Source organism: Petaurus breviceps, unplaced genomic scaffold, assembly GCF_028583685.1.
Source record: "Petaurus breviceps papuanus isolate PSGF00001 unplaced genomic scaffold, PetGlider_PUasm1.0 90062, whole genome shotgun sequence".
Classification (NCBI taxonomy): Eukaryota; Metazoa; Chordata; class Mammalia; order Diprotodontia; family Petauridae; genus Petaurus; species Petaurus breviceps.
In genome coordinates, this window is record NW_027187171.1 from 681632 (window position 1) to 703612 (window position 21981).

Here is a 21981-nt window from a genome sequence, read left to right on the forward strand (position 1 = left end):
TAATAAGTCAATTAACTATTAGTCTTTGTACTATAAAAGGTAAACCCAAGATGTATTTTAAAATAGTATGGTACATAAGTTTCATTAGATAATCGCTAATTCATCAATGCTACCAGGCCATCCCTATTTCTTTATATCCTTTTCGAGGTCACTGCTTTTCTAGATCCAAAACCTCCTGACAAATAATTGAACACATGCAATGGTCCCAGGGCTGGACTCATCTGGACCAATTCCGTCCTACCTCAGCTAGTCTATTGAATCCCAGTCCCGGGGCAAATGGCCCTACATTTTGTTTACCTTATCCGGTTATTCATTGGGAAGCTCTGATGTCTATTGTGTGTGGCTGATAAGTGAGCATGCTGCTGCCTAAGCAGTGAAACCATCAGAGCCTCTAAGCACTGTCCCTAATTGTATTCCCTGTTCTCTGATACTAGATGCAGTAAATTACATTTACACGCAGCCCCCTGACTTGCCAGTCCTCTATTCACGAACAACAGAATCATCTCCTGAGCAAGACGGGACAAGCAGGGTAGCTGGTAAGTCTGGAGGAACCCTGTGTTTATGAAGCCAGACAAGGGCTGGTGTCCTTTTTCCCTGATAACTTTAAGAATGGGCCTCTTACCCAGATGCCTTTCTACTGGACTAAATCTATTGACCAACCTTTCTCAAGCAAGCCCCCGCCCAAGAACTGTGTGAGATGAAGAAAACAGATACATTTAGTATCTTGTGACCAGATGAGAGTCCACCATAAGGAAACCAGTAATATTGGGGGTTGGGAGTGGAGAATTCCTTTTGGAATTTGCATATTTGTCTGCCTTGTTCATTATTCTGCTTTATTTCTGTCACTTTGTGTCAAAATAAGTCTTTATGAATTAAATATCATAGTCCTCTCTTCAATAATTTAAGTTTACTCTAATTGAAACTGAACCAGAGAGGAGAACAAGGTCCAAGATCTGTGTATTGTATTTTAAATGGCCTATTTTAGCACATTATCCAACACTTTGGGAATTCTTCACCTATGTGTACACATACACACACACACACACACACACACACACACTCACTCAAAGAGAGGCAAGTGGGTAGGATCATTCTCACCCGTACTGGCCTCTGAAGAAAAAGCCATAGCCCTTCAAAGAATATGTATATTTTATTGTTGTTTCTTGTATTTATGGATGTCTCCAAAGTAATGTACCATTCAGATTATGTACTTAATGTGTATGCCTCACTTTATACAGTAGGTGTGTTTGGGAAAGTTGAGTCTAAGTTGATTTAAAAACAAACAAACAACGTATCAAACCATGCTTTCAGTGTGCTAGGAGAGCTTGGACCTCTTTGGTGAAACCTTTTCTTAAAGGACAGAGACTGGACCTGTGATTTCCTTGGGATGAGCTCCTGGATGAGGACCTTCCTTCTACTAATGCAAGTTGCCATCTTCTCTGCATCTCATAGTCTTAGAAACTTGGCTAGAACATTTAGAGATTAAGTGACTTGCCTAAGGTCACCCAGCCAGTATATATCAGAGATAGAATTGAACCTAGATCTTCCTGCCTTGTGTGTCAACTCTCCCCTCCACCGCTTTGCCCTTCCTCAAAAGAGAAGAAAAATAAAATCGTGGATTTAGAGTTGGAAGGGACCATAGTGATGATCCAGCTTAGTCCATATCCTTTTAGTTTTTAATTTTTATTTTCTATAAATTAGAGCTTTTATAAAGAATTTGCTTAAAGCAGTGCATATCTACACACATCAATCACTTTAATGTAAATATAAAATAAAAAATAATATAAATATAAACTCATTTGGTATAGGTGCCATGGTACAGAAAATTTGTTACTGGTATCTGAAGGTGAATTTATGTAAAACTTTTGTTCCATTGTATCCAGTTCTTTGTGGCCCCATTTTGGGGTTTTCTTGGCAGAGATCCTAGAATGGTTCACTATTTCCTTCTCCAGCTCATTTTACGATGAGGAAACTGAAACAAACAGGATTAAGTGACTTGCCCAGGGTCACACAGCTAGTAAGTATCAGAGGCTGGATTTGAATTCAGGAAGATAAGTCTTCTGGCTTCAAGCCTGGTACTCTGTCTACTGTGCCACCTATCTGCCTATGTGAAACCAATAGGCTTAAATTTACTTGTGGGCTGAGTCAGAAGGCAGGGAAAGATGAAGAGACATTTAATTCCGTGATATACCATTGCACATACATAATTCATCCGTAACTTAGTCTTCAAGAGCTGTCCACAGCTAATATGTGTCATAACCCAGGTCTTCCTAACTCCAAGGCCAGCCCTCTACCTACAACCTGACTTTGGCTCTACATTTCTATTTTGTTGTTGTGTCCCACTCTTCGTGACCCCATTTGGGGTTTTCTGGAAAAGATACTGGAATGGTTTACCATTTCCTTCTCCAGCTCACTTTACAGATGAGGAAACTGAGGCAAACAGAGTTAAATGGCATGCTCAGGGTCACACATCTAGTAAGTGTCTAAGGCCAGATTTGAACTCAGGGAACTGACTCTTCCTGACTCCGGGACCTGCACTCTATTCACTGCACCACCTAGCTGCCCTCTACATTTCCAGAGCCCCTCACATACTAACCAACTGAGCACATCGTAACTATAAAACCACTCTATATCACAAAAGGGTATTTTTCCACAGTTAAGCATTTATTTCTTACTTACAAAACCAGAATTTGAATTGCAGCAAGCAGGACATTGGATTTGCCTCTCACTTAAAATTATAGTCATTAGTAAATCTAAATATGGTTAGCATTGGAGTTCTCACCCTGAGGTTAAATGGCTAAAAGTTTACATGCAAGATGAGAAGTTTGGCTTCCTGAACATTAGGAGTTTGTGTGATGGTGCCAAAGGAAGAGAGAGGTCCTATGAGGTCAACACAATCTATTAACTGGTTATTCCTTTTGTTATTAGGTATCTCTTTGGTCATAGGCCCCATTTTTCATTTCTTTCTTTGTTTTAAAAAGCACTTAGGGATGGATCCCTTTCTTAGTCATTTCCTGACATTCAAATCTCCCCTCTCCCCCGCTCCCCAAACAAATCACAGTAGAGACAGAATAAGAGATGATGAAGAAACAGAGATGGAAAAAAGTCAATCCACAAGAGAAGATAGCTTTTAACGGTTGTACCATTCAAGTGCATAGAAATTTATCATCAATTTTAAGAAAATTAAATGCATGTGCATCTGCATTCTTTTCATTCATTCAACATTTAAATATTTTAGATGCCTACTCTATGTAGAACACTGTGATAACAAAGTTAGGAAAGGGTGAATCCCACCTCTTATGGGACTTAATGAAATAAGGGGTCAAAATATAGCCCAGATAATAAAACGCAGTAATACATTGTAAATGCATTAGAAATGTATAAAACAAAGTACTATTTAGGTACAAGAGGTCTCAATCAAGGCCCAAAGAAGGCTTTCTGAAGGAAGTTAAGTAAACAGCTAGGTAGCACTAAAAACCAGGAGAGAAGATCTAGGTTCAAATCTAATAGCTATGTAACCCTGGGCAAGTCATTTGACTTTTATTTGCCTGTTTTCTCATCTGTTAAATGGGGCTAATAATAGCACTCATCCCTCAGGATTGTGTGGGAACCAAATGAGATAAAAATTGTAAAGTGTTTAACACAGTCTCTTGGCACGTAGCAGGCACTTTCTATGATGATGATGATGGTGATGATGATGATGATGCACTGAACTTTTCAAATCCAGCCTCAGTCACTAGCTGTATAATCCTGGGCAAGTCACTTAGCCTTTCTGTGCCTCAGTTTCCTCATCTGTTAAATAGGGACAATAATAGCATCTGCCTCCCAGGGCTGTTGATCAAGTGAAATAAATTTGTAAAGTGCTTTGCAAACTTCAAAGCATTATATAAATGCTAGATGTAAAATTAAGAAGACTTGGAAATTTAACAGATGAATATTTAAGCATCACAGATATAGAAGCAGACCTCAACCTCCTCATTTTACAGCAGAACAAAGTAAGTCCCAGCAAGATTAAGTGGTTTTATGTGAGGTCATGCAGCTAATAATATATCATATTATAAATATATAATACATATTATTTATAATATTACAGTATATAATAACAAGTATCAGACAGAGAATTTGAACCTATATATTCTGACTTGGAAGCCAATGTTCTTTCTTTCCACCATACCATATTGCCTCTTTAAAGAGAGAACGAAAATATTCCAAAGAGGAGAGAATATAGAAGATACCGGGAAAAAAATCGCTTGAGCTTTGGACAATAGACATTAGGGAGAAAACAAATATTTTTGAGCAGAATTATGAATCTCCTCCCTCATACTTAAATATACTGTGAGAGTCCAGCAATCCAAATAATGCAAGTAAATAGCAATAACATGTTTCTATAGCACTCTGAGGTCTGCAAACCACTTTCCTCACAAATTTGTGAGATAAGTAGTACAAATATTATCCAAATTTTGACTCCGAGATAAATAATAGACTTTGATTGTTCAAGATCAGTAGTGTCAAACTCAAAGAGAAATGGGACCACTAAACCATACATAAGGATCCCTGTGGGCATATATTGGTTTGGAAAAAACAGATATTAATATTATCTGTTTTATTGCATTTTTATTTATTTAGTCAAATATCTCCCAGTTACATTTCTATACCCCCCTCTCAGTAGGAGTGCTATGGTAGCCTACATGTGGCCCCCACACAACACCTCTGTTCTAGATCAATATCTGCATTGAAAGAGAGATACCACTCTGAATTATTACTGGAAGTAATATAATAGTGATAGATGAGATAATAATAGCCATATTTTTATATCATCAATGTCAAAAGCTGTTGGAAAATGATGCCTTTAGCAAAAACACAGTAGCATGGAAAATGGGGCTATACATATTGAGAGTCAAAGGACCTGGGTTTGAATTCAGACTCTGCTGCTTGCTTGCTATTTTTGTGACATTGGGCAAGTCAATTTATGTCTCTGGCCCTCAAATATCTCATCTATAAAATGAAGGTGTTGGATTAGATGACGACAGAGGTTCCTTTCAACTTGGAAACTATTATTCAGTGTGTATATAATCATACTTAACCAGAGATCACTCACTATGAGGATAGTTTCTTAGGGGCAACTAGCTAGTTGAGCACTCAATATAGAGCCCTCAATCTGGAGTCAGGAAGACCTGATTTCAAATGATTTCAAATTTTCAAAGCTTTATGATTCTAGATAGGTCACTTAACCATTCACGCCTCAAGTTACTTCATCTGTAAAATGGGGATAATAATAGCACGTACCTCCCAGGGTTGCTGTGAGGATCAAATGATATATTTATAAAGTGCTTTGCAAATCTTACAAAACTATATAAATTCTAGCTTTTATTATTAGAGGTAGCCATCAGTCCCATTCCTTTCTCCTTCCTTTGTTTCTTTGTCCATTCTCTTCCCTTCTCTTTCCCTTCCTTTTCCTCCCCTTCTCTTCCCTTTTTTCCCTTCCCTTCTTCCCTCCTTTCCTTCCTTCCTTCCTAATTCTTCCTTTCCTTCTTTTTCTCCCACCCTCTGCCTCTCCCTCATTCATTCAGCTAGTTGTGATTTATTCTTTTCTGTGCAGAGCATTATACTAAATAGATACATGATTTATCCATAAGATCTGAAGAATGTTAATTTAAGTAACAATAAATTGGCTTCTGTCACACATTATAAGGGGAGAAGGTCATGTTATAATAAGATTTAATTCACCATGATGCATATATGCAACATCTAGTCTCCTTTCCATTAATGACAATATATTGGGGGCGGGGGGGAGTAAGTGGAGATGACTCCAACATTCTCATATGCTGAGTTTGTTGTTCCTTTGGAAGAAAACCTGGAAAAAGAGGTGGATTTGATATCTTCACTTGAAGCTAATATTTTGGTCTGTATGTTATTGCCATAGAGAGCAGAATTAGGACTAGAAAAGCCCTTAGAGACCATCAGGTCTAATTCCTCATTGTACAGATGAAGAAACTGAGGCTGAGTTGGGAAATAATTTGCTCAAAGGGGAAAACCACAAGCTAAAGGCAGGCTGGGAACTAGAATTTCAGTCTCCAGATTCCCAACCCAGTATTTTTTTATACCACACTGCTTCTGTTTCTCAGTTTAACGGGAAATAAAGTACATAAGATGTGTTCCTCCCTTGAAAGAAAGAGTTCACTTAATTGAGGTAATGGCCAGTCATTAAAAGGGCCAAATCTAAATCTGTGATTTAATTCATGCAAGAACAACAAAATTTTCCTTAACCAAAATTGGGTCTTTTTTTCCTTTTTAAAAGTTGTAAATTGGGAGAGAGACACTGACTTGGATAACATTCTGAACTGTACAAAGATGAAATCTTATTGTTTGATTTAAGTAAGTTATTTTTATTTGAATTTTAAAAAAACACACAGGGGCAGCTAGGTGGTGCAGGGGCCCGGGAGAAAGGAGGACCTGAGTTCAAATCTAGCCTCAGATACTTACTAGCTGTGTGACCCTGGGCAAGTCACTTAAACCCGACTGCCTCAAAAAACCCCAACCTCCTAGTGTGTGAAATACCTTTACTCCTTCAGAATCATAGATTAAGAAAAGAAACCTCAAGAGGTCTTCTGTCCCAGTCCTCTCATTTTACACATGAGGAAACTGAGGACAAGGGAGCTTAAGTATCTTGCCCAAGATCAGGCAAGTAGGAGTGTCAGGTGTAGCATTTGAGCCCAGGTACTTTGGCTTGTGTCAGAGGCAGAGTTTGAACCTAACTCTTCCTGACTCTAAGCCTAGATTCCTATCTCCTATACCAAAGTTACCTCCCTAGGAGACAGAATTATATTCAAATCAATGGGCCAGCTTTTTTTTCTTTAAGAAATGGGATGTAAAGAATGTTGGACTTGGAGTTAGGAGACCTGAACTTGAATCCAGGCTCCTTCAGGTATTAGTTATAGGCACAGAGTCAAGTTGCATCATCCTTCTGTGCTGGGAAAAGTCCTAGACTTGGAATCAGGAAGTCCTGAGTTCAAATCAGGCTTCAGATACTTTTTTAGCAAGTTCTTAATCTCTCTGAGCCTCAGTTTTCTCATCTGCAAAATGGATATATTTTTTAAAAAGTGCATTATCTAACTCACAGGGCTACTGTGACTATCAAGTTTGAAATTATCATAATTATTTACTCTCTAATTAGAACTACAGAGTGGTTCTATTATTCATATGATAATATATGTCTATAATGTGCTAGATTCTATAATGACATTTGTATAAGGCATCTGACTGGTGCAGTGGATAGGGTGCTGGGCCTGGAATCAAGAAGACTCATCTTCCTGAGCTCAAATCCAGCCTCAGACACTTTCTAGCTGTGTGACCCTGGACAAGTCACCTAACCATGTTTGCCTCAGTTTCCTCATCTGTAGAATAAGCTGGAGAATTAAATGGCAAACCACTCCAGGATCTCTGCCAAGAAAACCCTAGATGGGGTTATGAAGAGTCAGACACAACTGAAAACAGCTAAACAACAGCAAAGCATCCATCATTCATGCTAATCTGTTGACTCTAACTTGTGTATGCCCTTGAATGTGAGTGAGTCTGTGTGTTCCCAGTAGTACTAAACTGAATTCCCTTTCACATTCAAGCCTGCTAGAAAGAAAAGAAAGAAGGAAGTGTTTATTAAGCACCTGCTACATAACAGGCACCATGCTAAGCCCTCCATAGATATCTCATTTGATCCTCATAATAGCCTGTAAAGTAGATGCTAGTATTGTACCCATTTTACAGCTGAGGAAACTGAGGCAGACAGCAGTTCAGTGCCTTTCCCAGGGTCACATAACTAGTAAGTGGCTGAAGGCAGATCTAAATGCTGTCTTTCTGACTCCAAGCCCAGTGCTCTATCCATGCTGCTACTTTAGTTACCTTTATATCTAGAGATAACATGGAATGGTTCAGGAATGAGAGTGAGGTATAAAATCCACGAAAAAGTATTCCTAGAGTCACGGGGTATAGTTCATTTCCCCCTCACTTCTGCCCCACTTCCGCTTACCCTCCCCCCAAACCACAATCCCCACTCTTTGCCCTGACTCTCTTCCTTAGCAGGGGCCTCACGTCCACTGAAGACCATACTTTGACACTATACCCCTAGTCTCCGTAAGGGTGCTGTCCTCGTGATAAGAGGCATTGGGGGGATATTTTACAGGCACCTGCATTATTCATTAGCCAAACTACACCCAGAGGCCACAGAATGTAATGCTAGCTCTGTCTCTGTTCACTTGCTACGAGCCCCTTGGCAAGCAGTCATTTTACCATTTTGTGTCTTATTGTCCTCATCTTTACACTGAAAATAACGTCTCCCCAACCACCTCACTGGTTGTAAAGAGTGAAAGAAAAGTATTCGAAAATAATTTGTATACACATATGTAGATATAGAAGTATATTTATAGATATCAGCATACACATTAATACAGGTGGGGAGGAAGGGAATGGTGATCGCCTTAGCATGAAGAATTCCCAGTGAGAAAAGTTTCTATGAGTGCTAATGAACTGTGACTTAAGAGTCTTTATGGAGGCGTTAGGAAGCATTAAGAGGATAAGTAACATGCCCACAGTCACACAGCCAATATGTACCCAAGGTAGGACTTAAACCCACGTGTCCCTAGTCTGAGGCAATCCTCTGCTATACCACACTGCCTCTGGAAATATACACTGTGTGCAGAATATGAAACACTGGTGAAGTGAATATGCTAAAGAGTCATGATTTCCCTGCAATACTCCCTCCCTCTAGATGGAAATCTCAAACCCCTCCATGTAGTAAGTTGATAGTCTTGATAAACTGCTGTGACCAAAAATTTAGTGGTCAATTCTCTAATGCTGAGGGTGAAAATGAGAGAGGCAAGCATAGTATACATACACACACACACAACGTGTGTGTATGCATATGTATATAGGAAGGAAGGAAGGAGAGAGAAGGAAAGATCATTTATTAAGTACTTACTATATTATATGCTAGGCACTATGAAAAGCACTAGGGATATAAATACAAGCAAACAGGACAGTCTCTGTCCTCAATAAACTTAACTTTTAATGGAGGAAGATAATGCATAAAAGGGTGCTGAAAAGGGTAGGGTACCCATGGGAAGGATGGTGAGGAACTGCCTAGAGACAGTTGGGTAGCACATTGGGTAGACCACAGTGGGGAGTCAGGAAGTCCTAAGTTCAAATCAGGTTTCAGATACTTTGTGACCCTGGGCAAGTCACTTAACCTCTATCTCCTTCAATTTCCTCATCTGTAAAATGGGGATAATAATAACACTTTATCTATCAGGGTTGTTGTGAAGATAAAATGAGATAATATTTGTAAAGTGCTTTGAAAACTTTAAAGTGCTATATGAATGCTAGGTATATATAAGAAACCACAGGAAATGTCATGGAAGCAGGGTTATACTGGTAAATGTTTAACAACCAGGATTGGGGGGGGGGGGAATTATGCACGCACACACTTATAAGTTTAATCCAAATTATCAACACTTTATTAAGTCTAGATAATAAAAAAAAACAATGTCAAGCCCTGATTTGTTAATAATTATAGATTTCTGAATCAACAGTGCTCACACTGAAAATTTAACGATCAGTTCCTTCAAGTCAGTTAGAGTTGGCTCCAACTTGCCACTGGATGGAGGGCTGGTTCCCTTCAAGATGAGACAAAAGGCTCACCTACCAGAGTTGGGAGAATGAGGAGTGGAGTACAAATTTCCAGTAGATTGGAGATAGTCTGAGAGTAAAGCCATAAGTCCTCTACAAAACTCTTCCTCCTCCATTGCCTCCAAGTGGTGCAGAGATGTCCTTGGATTCTTTACAGTTGTGATGATGAGAGTACAAGTTCTGACATTTCCTACCAGACTAGAAAGGCTTTTCGTTCAGATCCAGTAAAAGACTGTGACTTTCATTGACTGACTAGCCTAGGCTAAGTTTGGAGAGGTTCAGCTTAAGAGAAATAACCCCACCCCAGTCATGAATATTTGGAGTATTCGATTTAACAGTCATTTATTATGCACTTCCTGTATAAAAAGCACCATGTTGGGTGTTGGAGAATTTACAGACACTTCATAGAATTATAAGTCTTGAACTGGAAGGAAACCTAGAGATCATCTAATCTAACCTCCTCATTTTACAAATGAGGAAACTGAGGCCCAAAGAGGTTAAATCACACAAGGGGTAAGTTGGGATTTGAACTCTTATCCTCTACGTTCAGATCTTTCCACTCTATAATGCTGCATGACAAAAGATCCATTCTTTCATGAAGCTTACCATCTCCAAGGAAAATAAAACACAAGCCCAAATAACACATGACAACTATATTACAGAGGTTCAAAATTAAGTGCTGAGATCCAAGTAAGGGTGGAAAGGTAAAGAGAGAAGGCTTCCTGAAGGAGTTAGCATTTGCTCTGGACTTTCAATGATAAATAGAAAATAACTGGAATAGCTAGGTAGCACAGTGCATAGAGTGCTGGACTGGCCTCAGACTCTTAATATCTGTGTGATCCTGAGCAAGTCACTTAACCATGTTTGCATCAGTCTCTTTATCTGTAAAATGAGCTGTAAAAAAATCACTTTAGCATCTCTGCCAAGAAAACTGCATATAGAATCAGACGTGAGTGAAAAAAATGACTGAACAATAAGGAAATGATTGAGTGAAGAGAGAGATTGAGGAAATTCCAGGCACAAGAAACTGTACAAGCATAGGTAGGAAAATTCTATGTGTGCTCTGAGGTAACAGGATAATTCAGCTTGGCTAGAGGGTAGAGTGTATGTAATGGAGTATTATATAGTACTATTTTATACTACGAAAATAAAAGCCTGGGAAGGTAGAACAGCATCAGTTTGTGAAAGGCTTTGTATGCTAAGCAAATTAGATTGAACTTTACTTGGTAGGAAGTAGGAAGCCACTGAAGATTTTCAAGCAACGGCATGACATGATTAGATCTATTACTAATGAGCCTTAGGCTGGCATTGCTTAGAAGAATAAATTAGATGGAGAGAAAAGAGAGGTAGGAGCACCTGTTTGAAGACTATTGAAAAAAATGAGATGAGCAATACCAAAATGACCTTCGCTAGGTTGGTTGCAATGGAAATATAAAAGAGGGAACAGTTGTGAGCACAGAGTTAGAATGAACAAGACTTGGTCACTAATTTGATGAGAAGCAAAGGAAAGAAAACATATTACATTGGGATATGTTGATGTGGTAGGACATCCAGATAGAAACAGCTTAAAGGCAGTTGGAATTGTGGGTCTGGAGTTCAATAGAGCTATCAGGGCTGGATTTACAGATTTAATTCTGTACAGAGATAGCAATTGAAGCCATGAGACTTAGTGTGATTGCGGGGGGAAAGGGTTATGGAGAGAAGAGGTACCAAGGAACAAACCTTGTAGTTCATCATCCTTAAAGGTATTAGAAAAAGGATAAAGAGTCGATGAAGGGGTCAAAGAAGTTGTTGGAGAGGTAGGAGAACCGGGAGAGTAAAAGCTAGAGGAGAGTATCCAGTAGAAGAGAATGACCCATAGTGTTAAATGCTATAGAGAAGACAAGAAAGTATGAGCCTTAAAAAAAAGAAAAAGGACATGAGATTTGGCAAAAAGATGGTCATTGGTGACCTTAGAGGTTGGTTGGTTTCAGAAGAGCTGTAGGATCAAAACCATACTACAGAGGGTAAAATAGAGAGGGTATGGTGAGAAAGCTGAGGCATCAGACTTTAAGTATATGTGAAATGGCATGCATGTATTTGTATACAGATGTTTGTTGTCATTAAAGCATATTCAGCATGAACCATTTAAACATGTCTATACAAAAATAAATAAATTTACAGACCTCACTTTTAAAATAATTGTTCCACAGTTTATTTCATCCTTCCAGTGAGCTCATTTCTTTTCCCAATCGTTCTCTTCTTAACTGGCTTCTGTCTTCAAGAAATCTTATAAAGCCGTTGCTGAAAAAAGCTTTCCATTTCTACCTTGTGGTGGATTTCTCTTTCAGTGGGTTTCTCCCCTACATAAGGCAAGAAGCCTGGCTGCAGTGAAGCTGAATCAGGGTCCATAGAATCCCTCTTATTCTCAAGAACCTCCATATATATGTGCTGAAAGTCTGTGCCTCTGACTTTCACAACTCCTGAAGCAGGAGAAACAAAAAGCATAGAATTGTATTTCCTTAATCCAATAAAAACTATTAAATATAAAGTTATGTTACTTTATCTTAGACGAAATTTGCAGTTTATTATGGCAAATGATGTGGACCTGACAGTATAGGATGCACAGTGGAGTCAAGTTGATCCAACTTTATATGCCTAAACGCCTGTGTAATCTTAGGCAAGTGTCTGAACTTTTCTGGGGCCTAAATTCCTCATATATAAAATAAGGAACTTTGCTAAATGACTCCTCTAAAGTTTCTTCCAACTCTAATATCATAGCCTTAGGCACATCATATACCATTTAACTTACTGGAATTCAGCTAGATCCACTTAGCTACATTCCATACATAAAGAGAGACGGACAGACAGAGATAGTTACAGAGCAGTTCAAAAATGCAATAATCACAACTGCCATTCTCATTAAGCCCCAGAGTAAGACATGAGATAAGGGGTTAGGGGCTCATTACCTGGGTTGATATATCGATTTCTGGGAGTCTATAAATTTGGATAAGGGGAAAAAAATCTTTATCTTCACTAACCTTTGGTTTCCTTTGTCATCCTATGTGTTTTATTTTATGCCATTAAAAATATTATTCTGAGAAGGATCAGTAAGCTTCAGCAGATTGCAGAAGGGGTCTGTGACATAAGAAAGATGAATAATCCTTGCATTAAAATGGCAGTCTTAAATCTGCTCCTCTCTCAGTCTCCTCCTGTACACTCCTTGCACTGTTATTATACAGTCTTCTCTTCATCATCCCCATAAACACTCTCACTGTCATACTGAAAAGCTGGGAGAACTCAGGAGAGGGACAGCCTTACTTGACCTTCCTAGCATTCCTGATAAACTGAAAGACTTTCAGTGTGTCTGTGTTGTTTTTTGTTTTCATTATGAAACAAGAAGAAAGTCATATGGAGATGTAACCCCCTCAGATGCCCTTTCAACTGCTTCTCCCATCCCCCTTCATCAGTAGTTTTTCTGCCAGCTAAGTTTTCACCTGTTTTTACTTTCTTCTATTTGATTAGAAGTCCTTGTTCCCACCTCTCAGAATTGTTAGCCAAAGTTATAAGTTCTTTAATGTATTTAATGGACCCCTGGCTATCCCTGACACCCTTTCATGGGATTCATGAGATCAAAACTATTTTTGTAATAAACTATTTACTTATTAAAATTTTCTTCCCTTTTCCAACTATATTACCTGTGAAAGACCCAGATATTCTTCAACCAAAATAACTTACCATAACAGATTCAATACAGAAGCAGATATGAGAATTTACCTATCTTCTATTAAGCCAGTCATTAAAGAAGTTTGCAAAAATATGTAAAAATAATGCTGCTTTTCTCACTAGAATTTTTTTTTATTTTGGAAAAGATACCTATTTTTAATTAAAGTGTTATTTATGTTAACATGTAATGAGTTTATTATTATTTTAAGTGAATTAACAATTAAAAAGAAATTTTAGCAGCTTAAATTTCTAATATGGTAAATATCAGTAAATATAACCCAACATTAACAAAAGCTCTTTGGGACCCAGAGACCAAAAAATATGAGAACCTCTCACTTAAGGATTCATGAAAAATACAATTCAAATTCAACTGTTTTCTCAGCTCTACCTGCTTTGTGATAGATACTGCCCTCTCTTACAGAGACACTATCCTCTTCGACTTTATGGGTTGCTGTTGGGATTTTTCTGGGATAATTTTGTCTATTTAGGAAGGCTTCCTTTGGAACCTAACCTCTCACTTGTCAGAGTGCAGCTGTTCTCCAGTACTCTTAAATAATTAAAGATCGATAGGATTTTCAAGATCAAAAATTAAAAATGGAAAAAGATCTCTCAGAAATATTCTAGTCCAAACTCCTTATTTTATAAAAGAAGAAACTGAGGCCCAGACAGGTTAAGGAACTTGCCCAGGCTCACACAGCTAGGAAGTTTCTAATTTGAACTCAGGTCCTCCTGACTCCAAGGCTGGTGCCTACATCTGCTTTTTTGACCACTGCTCTTTGTGAGTGCATGTGTGCGCGCGAGCCTGTGTGTGAAAGACAAAGTTTGGGTATCCTCTTGAGGAAAAAATAAGATTTTCCTTGGATTAAGTAAAACTTTAATGTTCAGTTGCCTTGAAGAGATGAAACTCTGAATTTTTTATTGTATTCTTTTTTTAAAAAAGTGATCAGCATTCAGATTGTCTTACTCTTCCAGAAATAGTATATTTATCATTTTTCTTTATCAACGTGTTCAAGTGACTGATCTCAACTGTGAATTGTTCTCTGCACCTTTTGAACAATGCCGTAGTGGGCAGAAGGGTTTTGTGGCCTTCAGAACTGGACCCTGCAGCTAGATCTCCAATGACCATCCTTTCCATACTCCAGTCTAAACTCAGTCTTGCCTGGCTTCTAGTCATTTATTTAGAAAGGAAGCTAAGTGTCTCAAGTGCTCACGTCACCTGAAGACTTCCACAGCTTTAAAAAATGTTTTTACTTTCTTTTGGAGTAGAATGTGAAAGAGCTCTGAGAGAACCCCTAACTTCCGAATCCTGAACCTGGCATCCAAGAAGACCGAGGGCAAGTTAGAAATGAACCAAGGCCTCTGAGGGAAAATAGCCAGAGGGCTCTGACATTTTAGAGTTAGTCCACTTGAATGTTAAGTGCTTTTAAAAGTTCTCCCTTCTTCTGACAGTAGGAAGGAGGTATGCCCCCATAATAAAAGGTCAGCTTGCATGTTACCAACCTTAATGCATCACAGGACACTGACTCTTAAGTGGTCACTGTTGGCTTTCTTTGCACAGTACTGAGAGGGTGCTCACAGCTGATGTATGGTGGCTCTTTACTATACCTGTCTTTGTAATGCACTTACTGATGTATTTATTCTCTGTAACCATCTCCATTCACCATATGTACCTCACTCTAACATGCAGGATGCTTGGCACTTAGAAATAGCTTGATAGGCAAAAGGGCACAATAACTTTTTTTTTTTTTGGTCTGTTTGGCAATTAACCGTTCACTGGCTTTTTTTTGTTGTAACATGCACTTCCTCTCTTGTTTTCATTCAAGCTGTGTACGCCATGGAAATTAATGTGGAGAAAGACAAACAAACAGGAGAGACCAAGATTCTCTCTACATCAACCATTGGCCCAGAGGGGGTCCATCAGAGAGGAGCCAAAGTCTATGATGATGGTACCAAAGTAGTCTATGAGGTGCACTCGGGAGGTACCGTGGTAGAGAATGGAGTTCATAAATTAAGCTCAAAGGATGTAAATGAACTTATTCAGAAAGCTGGACAATCAAGCATTAGAGGAGGACATGAAGCAACGGCTTTGTCGGAGAGAACTGTGATAGCAGATGGGAGAGTAAGCCAAACAAAGGAACAGATGCTCTGCAAAGAGGCAAAGTTAGAAATGGTCCACAAATCCAGGAAAGACTATTCTGCCGAGAGCATAGAACAACAGGCTAATGTCCCTAGAGCCGAAGTCCCAGACGTGAGCATGGACCAGCCAGTGACCATGATTTTCATGGGCTACCAAAACATAGAGGGAGAAGAGGAGGCTAAAAAGGTGCTAGGCTATGACGAGACCATCAAAGCCGAACTGGTCCTCATCGACGAAGACGACGAGAAGTCACTTCGAGAGAAGACGGTGACAGATGTGTCCACTATTGATGGAAATGCCGCTGAGCTCGTTTCTGGGAAGCCTATCTCAGACACCACGGAGCCCTCCTCCCCTGAAGTGAAGGAAGAAAGCCTGGCCACAGAACCAGTCCCAGGTACCCAAAAGAAAAAACGCTGTCAGTGCTGTGTTGTCATGTGACCACTTCTCTCTCCTTTCTCCTTCTGAGGGGCCTCTGTCACTTACGTAGACCTCTCTGTACAACTAACTGCAATCCTATGAACTGGAACCTTCGTTGCCTCGCAGGTGGATGGCTTTGATTTCTCTTTCCCCAATAAACTGAACCACGATGTTCTTATTTTGGTTTTTACCTCCATCAAATGTATTCTTTCCTTTTACTTTTCTTTTTTCTTACCAGTTTTCCCAATCAAGGGGCGAAGTGCATGTAATTATATTTATCTTATTTTTTTCTTATGGATTTACTTCTCTCTCTCTCTCTCTCTCTCTCTCTCTCTCTCTCTCTCTCTCTCTCTCTCCTTCCCCCCCCCTCCCCCCCCCCATCACACTTTGATGTGGGTCTGAAAAACTGACTCAGATTTATACTGCTTTGTTGAAGTCTGCTGTTCACAGTTAGCCACTTATATATACTAGCCTTAAGTCCTTTCCCTGAAATAGAATATTTGTTGGGTTTTTTTTAATTCTGTGGCATGTTTCTAAAATATAGTCCTAACCATTCCCCCAGACTTTCTTTCCTATGCATCTTTTTAACATGAGCCTCCATTTTTCGATCATGAGTGATAAAATCCTGTTGGCAATACCTACCTGTTAGGGATAGAGGGTGATGCTTCATCCTCTTTTCACCTGACTTCAGCTTCCAGATTACAGTATTGTGCAGCTATGTATTTCCTTCAGTGAAAACTGAAATGAACTGGGCATGAAAAAAATCCGTTGTTCAACCAAAATGAAATTTAGATACTCATTCTATAACCTGGCTGTCAGGAACTGTCCATCACAACTGATGAACTCTATGTATAAAAGCTGCCATTTTTTTTTTATTTTCTAAGAACATGAAACAAACATTGTTTTAAGTATTGACTTATCTCCAGACTTGAAGGAGGCAGACAGAAACATGAATCTAGTTTCTATTTCTCTCAAAAAAAAAAAAAGTAAATTTTTCTATTAAGACATCTGTGTGTTCTTTTCATGGCTATTTTCTGACATTTTAACAAAGGGATTATTTTAAAGAATCTCTCTCAAGTGACCACATTTTTCAAATAGTCTTTCCAACCTAAGCTTGTTTCCTATGATATTTCTCTTCCATCATGAATGGTGCTTTAAATAAATGCATTAACTGCTGAATCTACATATACATCAAATTTAGCTGAGCCCTTTCTCTGTGTTCTTTTCTTTCTGTTCAAGTTAGAGTGCTTTATAGATAACTTTAACATGAAATTTTGCCCACTCTACCACAAAATGAAAGACCAAGGAAGCTCTATAAATATTAAGCTAGAGCTGAGATCAAATGATCAGATCCAATTTCTGAGGGGGAGCAATACGAATTTTTTTTTTTAAAGGCAGTCTTGTGAATACAGACCCGGCACTGGCTAACTTGGCCCCAGTGACAACTTTCTTAATACTAGAATACAAAAACATTTTTTAATTTCCAATTTTAATTTCTTGGCCTGACATTAGCTTTGTTCTTATTGAGAAGAGTAAATGTTATCTTCATGACATCTTTTGTGTTTTTAGAAGCAACTTATGGTCCTGAAATATCTAATATACAATTTTCTAGAATATGAGGTCAGTCGTTTTATCTTTAATTTTAGAAATTAAATTAGAAATAGAAAGGGGTAATTTTTTTTTTATTATTCCATGGGAAGGTTATAGCTACTTATGGACGAGAAACTCGAAAAGATGTGGTTTGCCAAAACAACTGCCTTTGAAAAAGTTAACTTAGAAGCCAAACTTTGTTTGAAGTAAACTTGGCTAACCTCAATTATATTCTGTTCTGCAGATTAACATTTATTTTAAAATTAAATGAAATAAGCATCCAGGGCAATTTATAGACAGATACCTACCTGTACAAAAAGAGAAAACATCCAGTTTAAAAGAAAGCACTAGCTTAAAACAGAGCATCTTGGTTTTGATAATACATTATTTTTGTGTTTTATTTTAGAGAAGAAACAGCATGAAAGCATGTTTTGGTAACTTATCTTTTTCATTTATTTAAGACTTTGAACTATCCAATATGGGTTGGTTTTTTCTTTGTTTTTTAAGCCATGAGCAGGTGAAAGTAGAATAATAATCTAAATTTAGCATTTTTTTTTTTGGCTCTTTCTAAAAACATTGAGTCTAATTCTCCTGGGTTAAAAGCTGTGACCTGAAAGAAACTCCAGCTTCCACAAGTGCCTGAGTTATTCCCACATAACACCTTGTGTGTTTGAAGAATGTTTTCCACTTCTAAAATCCCCAAAGTCAAGTAATATCCAGAGTAGAAAAATAACAATTAGCAAATTAAATAAATTAGGTTTTTATTTATCATTGTAGTGATAAGCCTGATTAGTCAGTAGTTTTAAAATTATTCTCCCTTCTACCTTTATTAAAGTCATTCATGCCTAGGCAGACTCATTCATGTCTTTGAACTTCACACATATTGTACTTCCTAACAGGGACAGAAATTCAGCCAACTCCTATAATCAAGGAATAGTCTCACTCAGCTTTCAGATTCTAAGTAATAGACATATAAAGAGACCCAAGAGTCATTAAGCTTCTAATTGTTCTTCACCCTTACTCTTAGATTTTCTGCAACATTGTATGTGGTATCATTCTCTTCAAAGCTACACAGTATTCCTTTATATCAGGGGTTCTTAACCTTCTGTGTATGTGTATCATAGACCCCTTGGCAGTCTGGTGAAATTCATGGACCCCCTCTTCAGAATAAGGATTTTAAATGTATAATATGAAATATATTGATTATAAAGGAAATCAATTATATTTGAAATATTTTTAAAACATGTTTACAGATCTCATGAACATAGTCGTTAAAATTTTACCAAACAGTCCAGATATGGCTTTTTATTCCTTTAACTCTTAAAGCCTAAAGCTTTTTTTTTTATCCTGAAAATTTTGTGATTTTCATTCTCAAGAAACAAAGTACTGGAGGTGCTGGAATTGTGCTTCTATTGCCAATAATTGTATATTTTACATCTGTAGACTTAACATACAAAAGCTGCATTGGGTTATGATATGACAGTTCTCTAAAACTATACTTAAAACTGAAATCAAAACTTTTCCTGCTTAAGGCCCCCAGACACTAATTGGATACCACTCAGTGGCTTTCAGGCAAGTCAGATACCTTCAGAATTCATTTGGGCACATTTTGAAATGCTAGTTGAAAAAAAAAAGTAGAATTTGCATTTACTCTTCTGTCCAGGTAATAAAAAACATCTACTCTAAAGACAAAGTGAGTGCCCCCCCCCTTTTTTTTTTACTAATTTTGGAAAAATTTTTAATAAACAAACCAATCACTTGCACAAACTATAAGTATCCCCAGAATTCAGGCAAGGTTAAAAAAAAATATGTTTGCTTTCCATCTTGTGTCCTTGTTATAATTTACATTTCAGAGATTGTAGAAAGCCCACTGAAAAATACCTCATCGGCAGTGCAGATTTACTGCTTAAGGAGAGGGGAAGAAGGCAGAAGGAAATTGGTCTGGTGTGTGGATAATTGCAAATAATATTAATAATAACTTTTACTAAGATGTGTTGTAATTTTTACCCAAAATATAAAAGTATGGGAATTTTTAAAAGAGGAGATATAGTTCTTTCTCTGTGTCAGTACTTGCTTTGTAAAGTGAGGATTGTGATATATAGTTTTACGAACTAGAGACTCATGTAGTAACATCTCTACTGTAGTGTATTGATGGAAAAGTTTTTTAAAGACAGCATTGTATTTTTACAACCAGCAGCATAAATATAAATCACAAGTTTCTCTGTGCATTTAAAATAAGATGTGATTATCCAAAATCCTACTGTTCACAATTTTTCAGAAATACACCTAGTGTTTTAAGCAAGTCACATTTGCACTTTTGCAGCTAAATAGGTATAAATCCAGCTGAAGAGGACAGGTCTTAGGCAGAAGATTTGATTTATCATCTTTGCCACAGTTAATTCATTCAGAGAACCTGGAAATATCAGTCCCACTGGGTATAGACAACTATAGAGAATCATTTGGAGTACATTTTTCCCCATTTCTTTGACTGGTACTATGTACACCTAGCCTTGTCTTTTCTGAAAATTAAGAATTTTTATTATAATATTGCATTGAATTGAACATTTGCCTATAGCTTTGACTTGTCACCAAGATTTCCTATTATGGATCATAATCTGGTAATCAGCCCACATTTTCATAGTTCCACTGAACTCACTGCATAATACTTTTTTTTAAAAGCTCTCTAGAAGTTGAACATGGTTACCTGCACAATCAAGATTCAGACAAAAGCTCCATTCTTTCATTCGACAAACTTCATTAAGCACCTACTGTATACCAAGCACTGACCTAGGCAGTGGGGCTACAGAGGAAAAAATAGTCCCTGCTCTGAAGGACCTTTACACTCCACATCATGAAGGATACAGAACAAGTTTTTAAGTGTAATCTTTAGAAAAGTTTATTGTTTATTTCTTACTTAAGAGGACCTCAACTCCCAAACTCCATTAAAAGTTAAATATATGTAGATTAGCACTACAACATGAAAAATTCCTTATAGGGTGAAAGAAAATTAGAAATGGATTGAACTACATACTTCTTGCATCAGTGAACTAGTTAGCCTTAACTTTTATAAAAAGAAAAACACCTTTTTCAGTGTTCACTTTTACTAAATAGGGAGAAAATGATTGCCTGTGAAACTTAAAAAAATATTTTGTGAATTTTTTCTAAGTTTCTACACTTTGGGGTATCATGATATTTCTTTTCCCCTCCTCATTGTCCCTTATTCATCTGGGGCTAGTTTGTTTGGGATTTTTTTGTTTTTTTTGCAAAGCACTGAATTTTTGTCAAAAGTTTAAAAAAAAAGAACCTCGGGACAAAAGAATAGAAGTACAGAAAGAAAAGAATTACAGGATGGCTTTCTATTCGTTTACCTATAGCTGATGTACTGTATGGTTTATGTTTACAGAACTTATCTGATTTGCCTTTGTGAAGTTACCTAAATGAATGATAAAATAGGTCTGATGGGCCATTTGACTGTTTGCCTTAGTACTCTATTTATTTTTCTTCTTTTCTGTCCTATTCAGTAATTCAGGCTGTATTCCAAAGCTGTATAAACACAACATTCTCTTTTACAACCCTTTAGTGCAAGTATCAGAGCCCAAGCCTCCTCTGAAATGTGATTAGAATCCAGGATCCTCAAGACGCATACAAAAAAATTCCCATGAGCACAAGTAATCTACAGAGTGCATAGTTTAGGCAATATCTTTGTATCTGTACCAGCCAATTGGACACCTTTCTATGTTCCCACTTAAGTACGTTATACCATAGAAATATGGAATGTCAGAGGTCATCTTATCAATGCCCTCATTTTACAGAAGAGGAAATTGGGGTGCAGACAGAGGAAATGACTTACCAAGAATAACACAGTTAATGGAAGGGCTGAGAATAGAATCCTAGGCCAGGACTCTTGTCATTATATTGTGCTGCCATGTCCTGTATTTAGAAATCAGTAATTGAGGTAAAGTTTCATTTTTCAGAGAGTTCTAGAGAATTCCTACCAGGGCTCTCTCCCATATGAAAATCTTTATCTATGGTGTATGCATTTTGACACACTCTTATTCCTATATCTAAATGTGTGGTTGTAATAGTTTCTGCAGTGTAATGTTGATAGAATGTTTATTCATGTTTCTGAAAGATATTTTGAAGGTATGCTGAAATTCACCTTAGTTACTGACACCCTCATAATATGGTTGTGCCAGTGAAATCCATTTAGTAGCCAACTTGCAGTTGGTTTTGCTGCTTTTGCCCAGAGTTGGTAGTGTAGTGATATATATATACACATAATGTCTAAAAGCTTTTTTTTCTTTTTCATTAAGTACAATAATAATGACATGAAGACATATTAAGGGAAATCCATTGTTGATGTCTAGCGTGAGAGAAGGGTATTATTCATTAACTTTGCCTAATACTATTAATCATGTGCTGTGGAAATAAGTGAAGAGAGGTAACAAAATGTA

General features: G+C 37.6%; 1 protein-coding gene across 12 annotated transcripts in view; it reads left to right on the forward strand.

Moving 5' to 3' along the window:
- Positions 1-21981, forward strand: part of PALM2AKAP2 (PALM2 and AKAP2 fusion) — a 577025-nt gene that overhangs the window by 288690 nt on the left and 266354 nt on the right. For 7 of the 12 annotated variants that reach the window (XM_069107443.1, XM_069107433.1, XM_069107435.1 and 4 more), the window contains 2 exons: positions 435-536; positions 15207-15914. The exons of 2 other annotated variants lie outside the window; for them this stretch is intronic. In XM_069107443.1, coding sequence (XP_068963544.1) covers positions 435-536; positions 15207-15914 — 810 coding nt within the window. The remainder of the gene's footprint in view (positions 1-434; positions 537-15206; positions 15915-21981) is intronic. 3 more of the 12 variants (XM_069107439.1, XM_069107440.1, XM_069107437.1) reach the window with 2 other exon arrangements.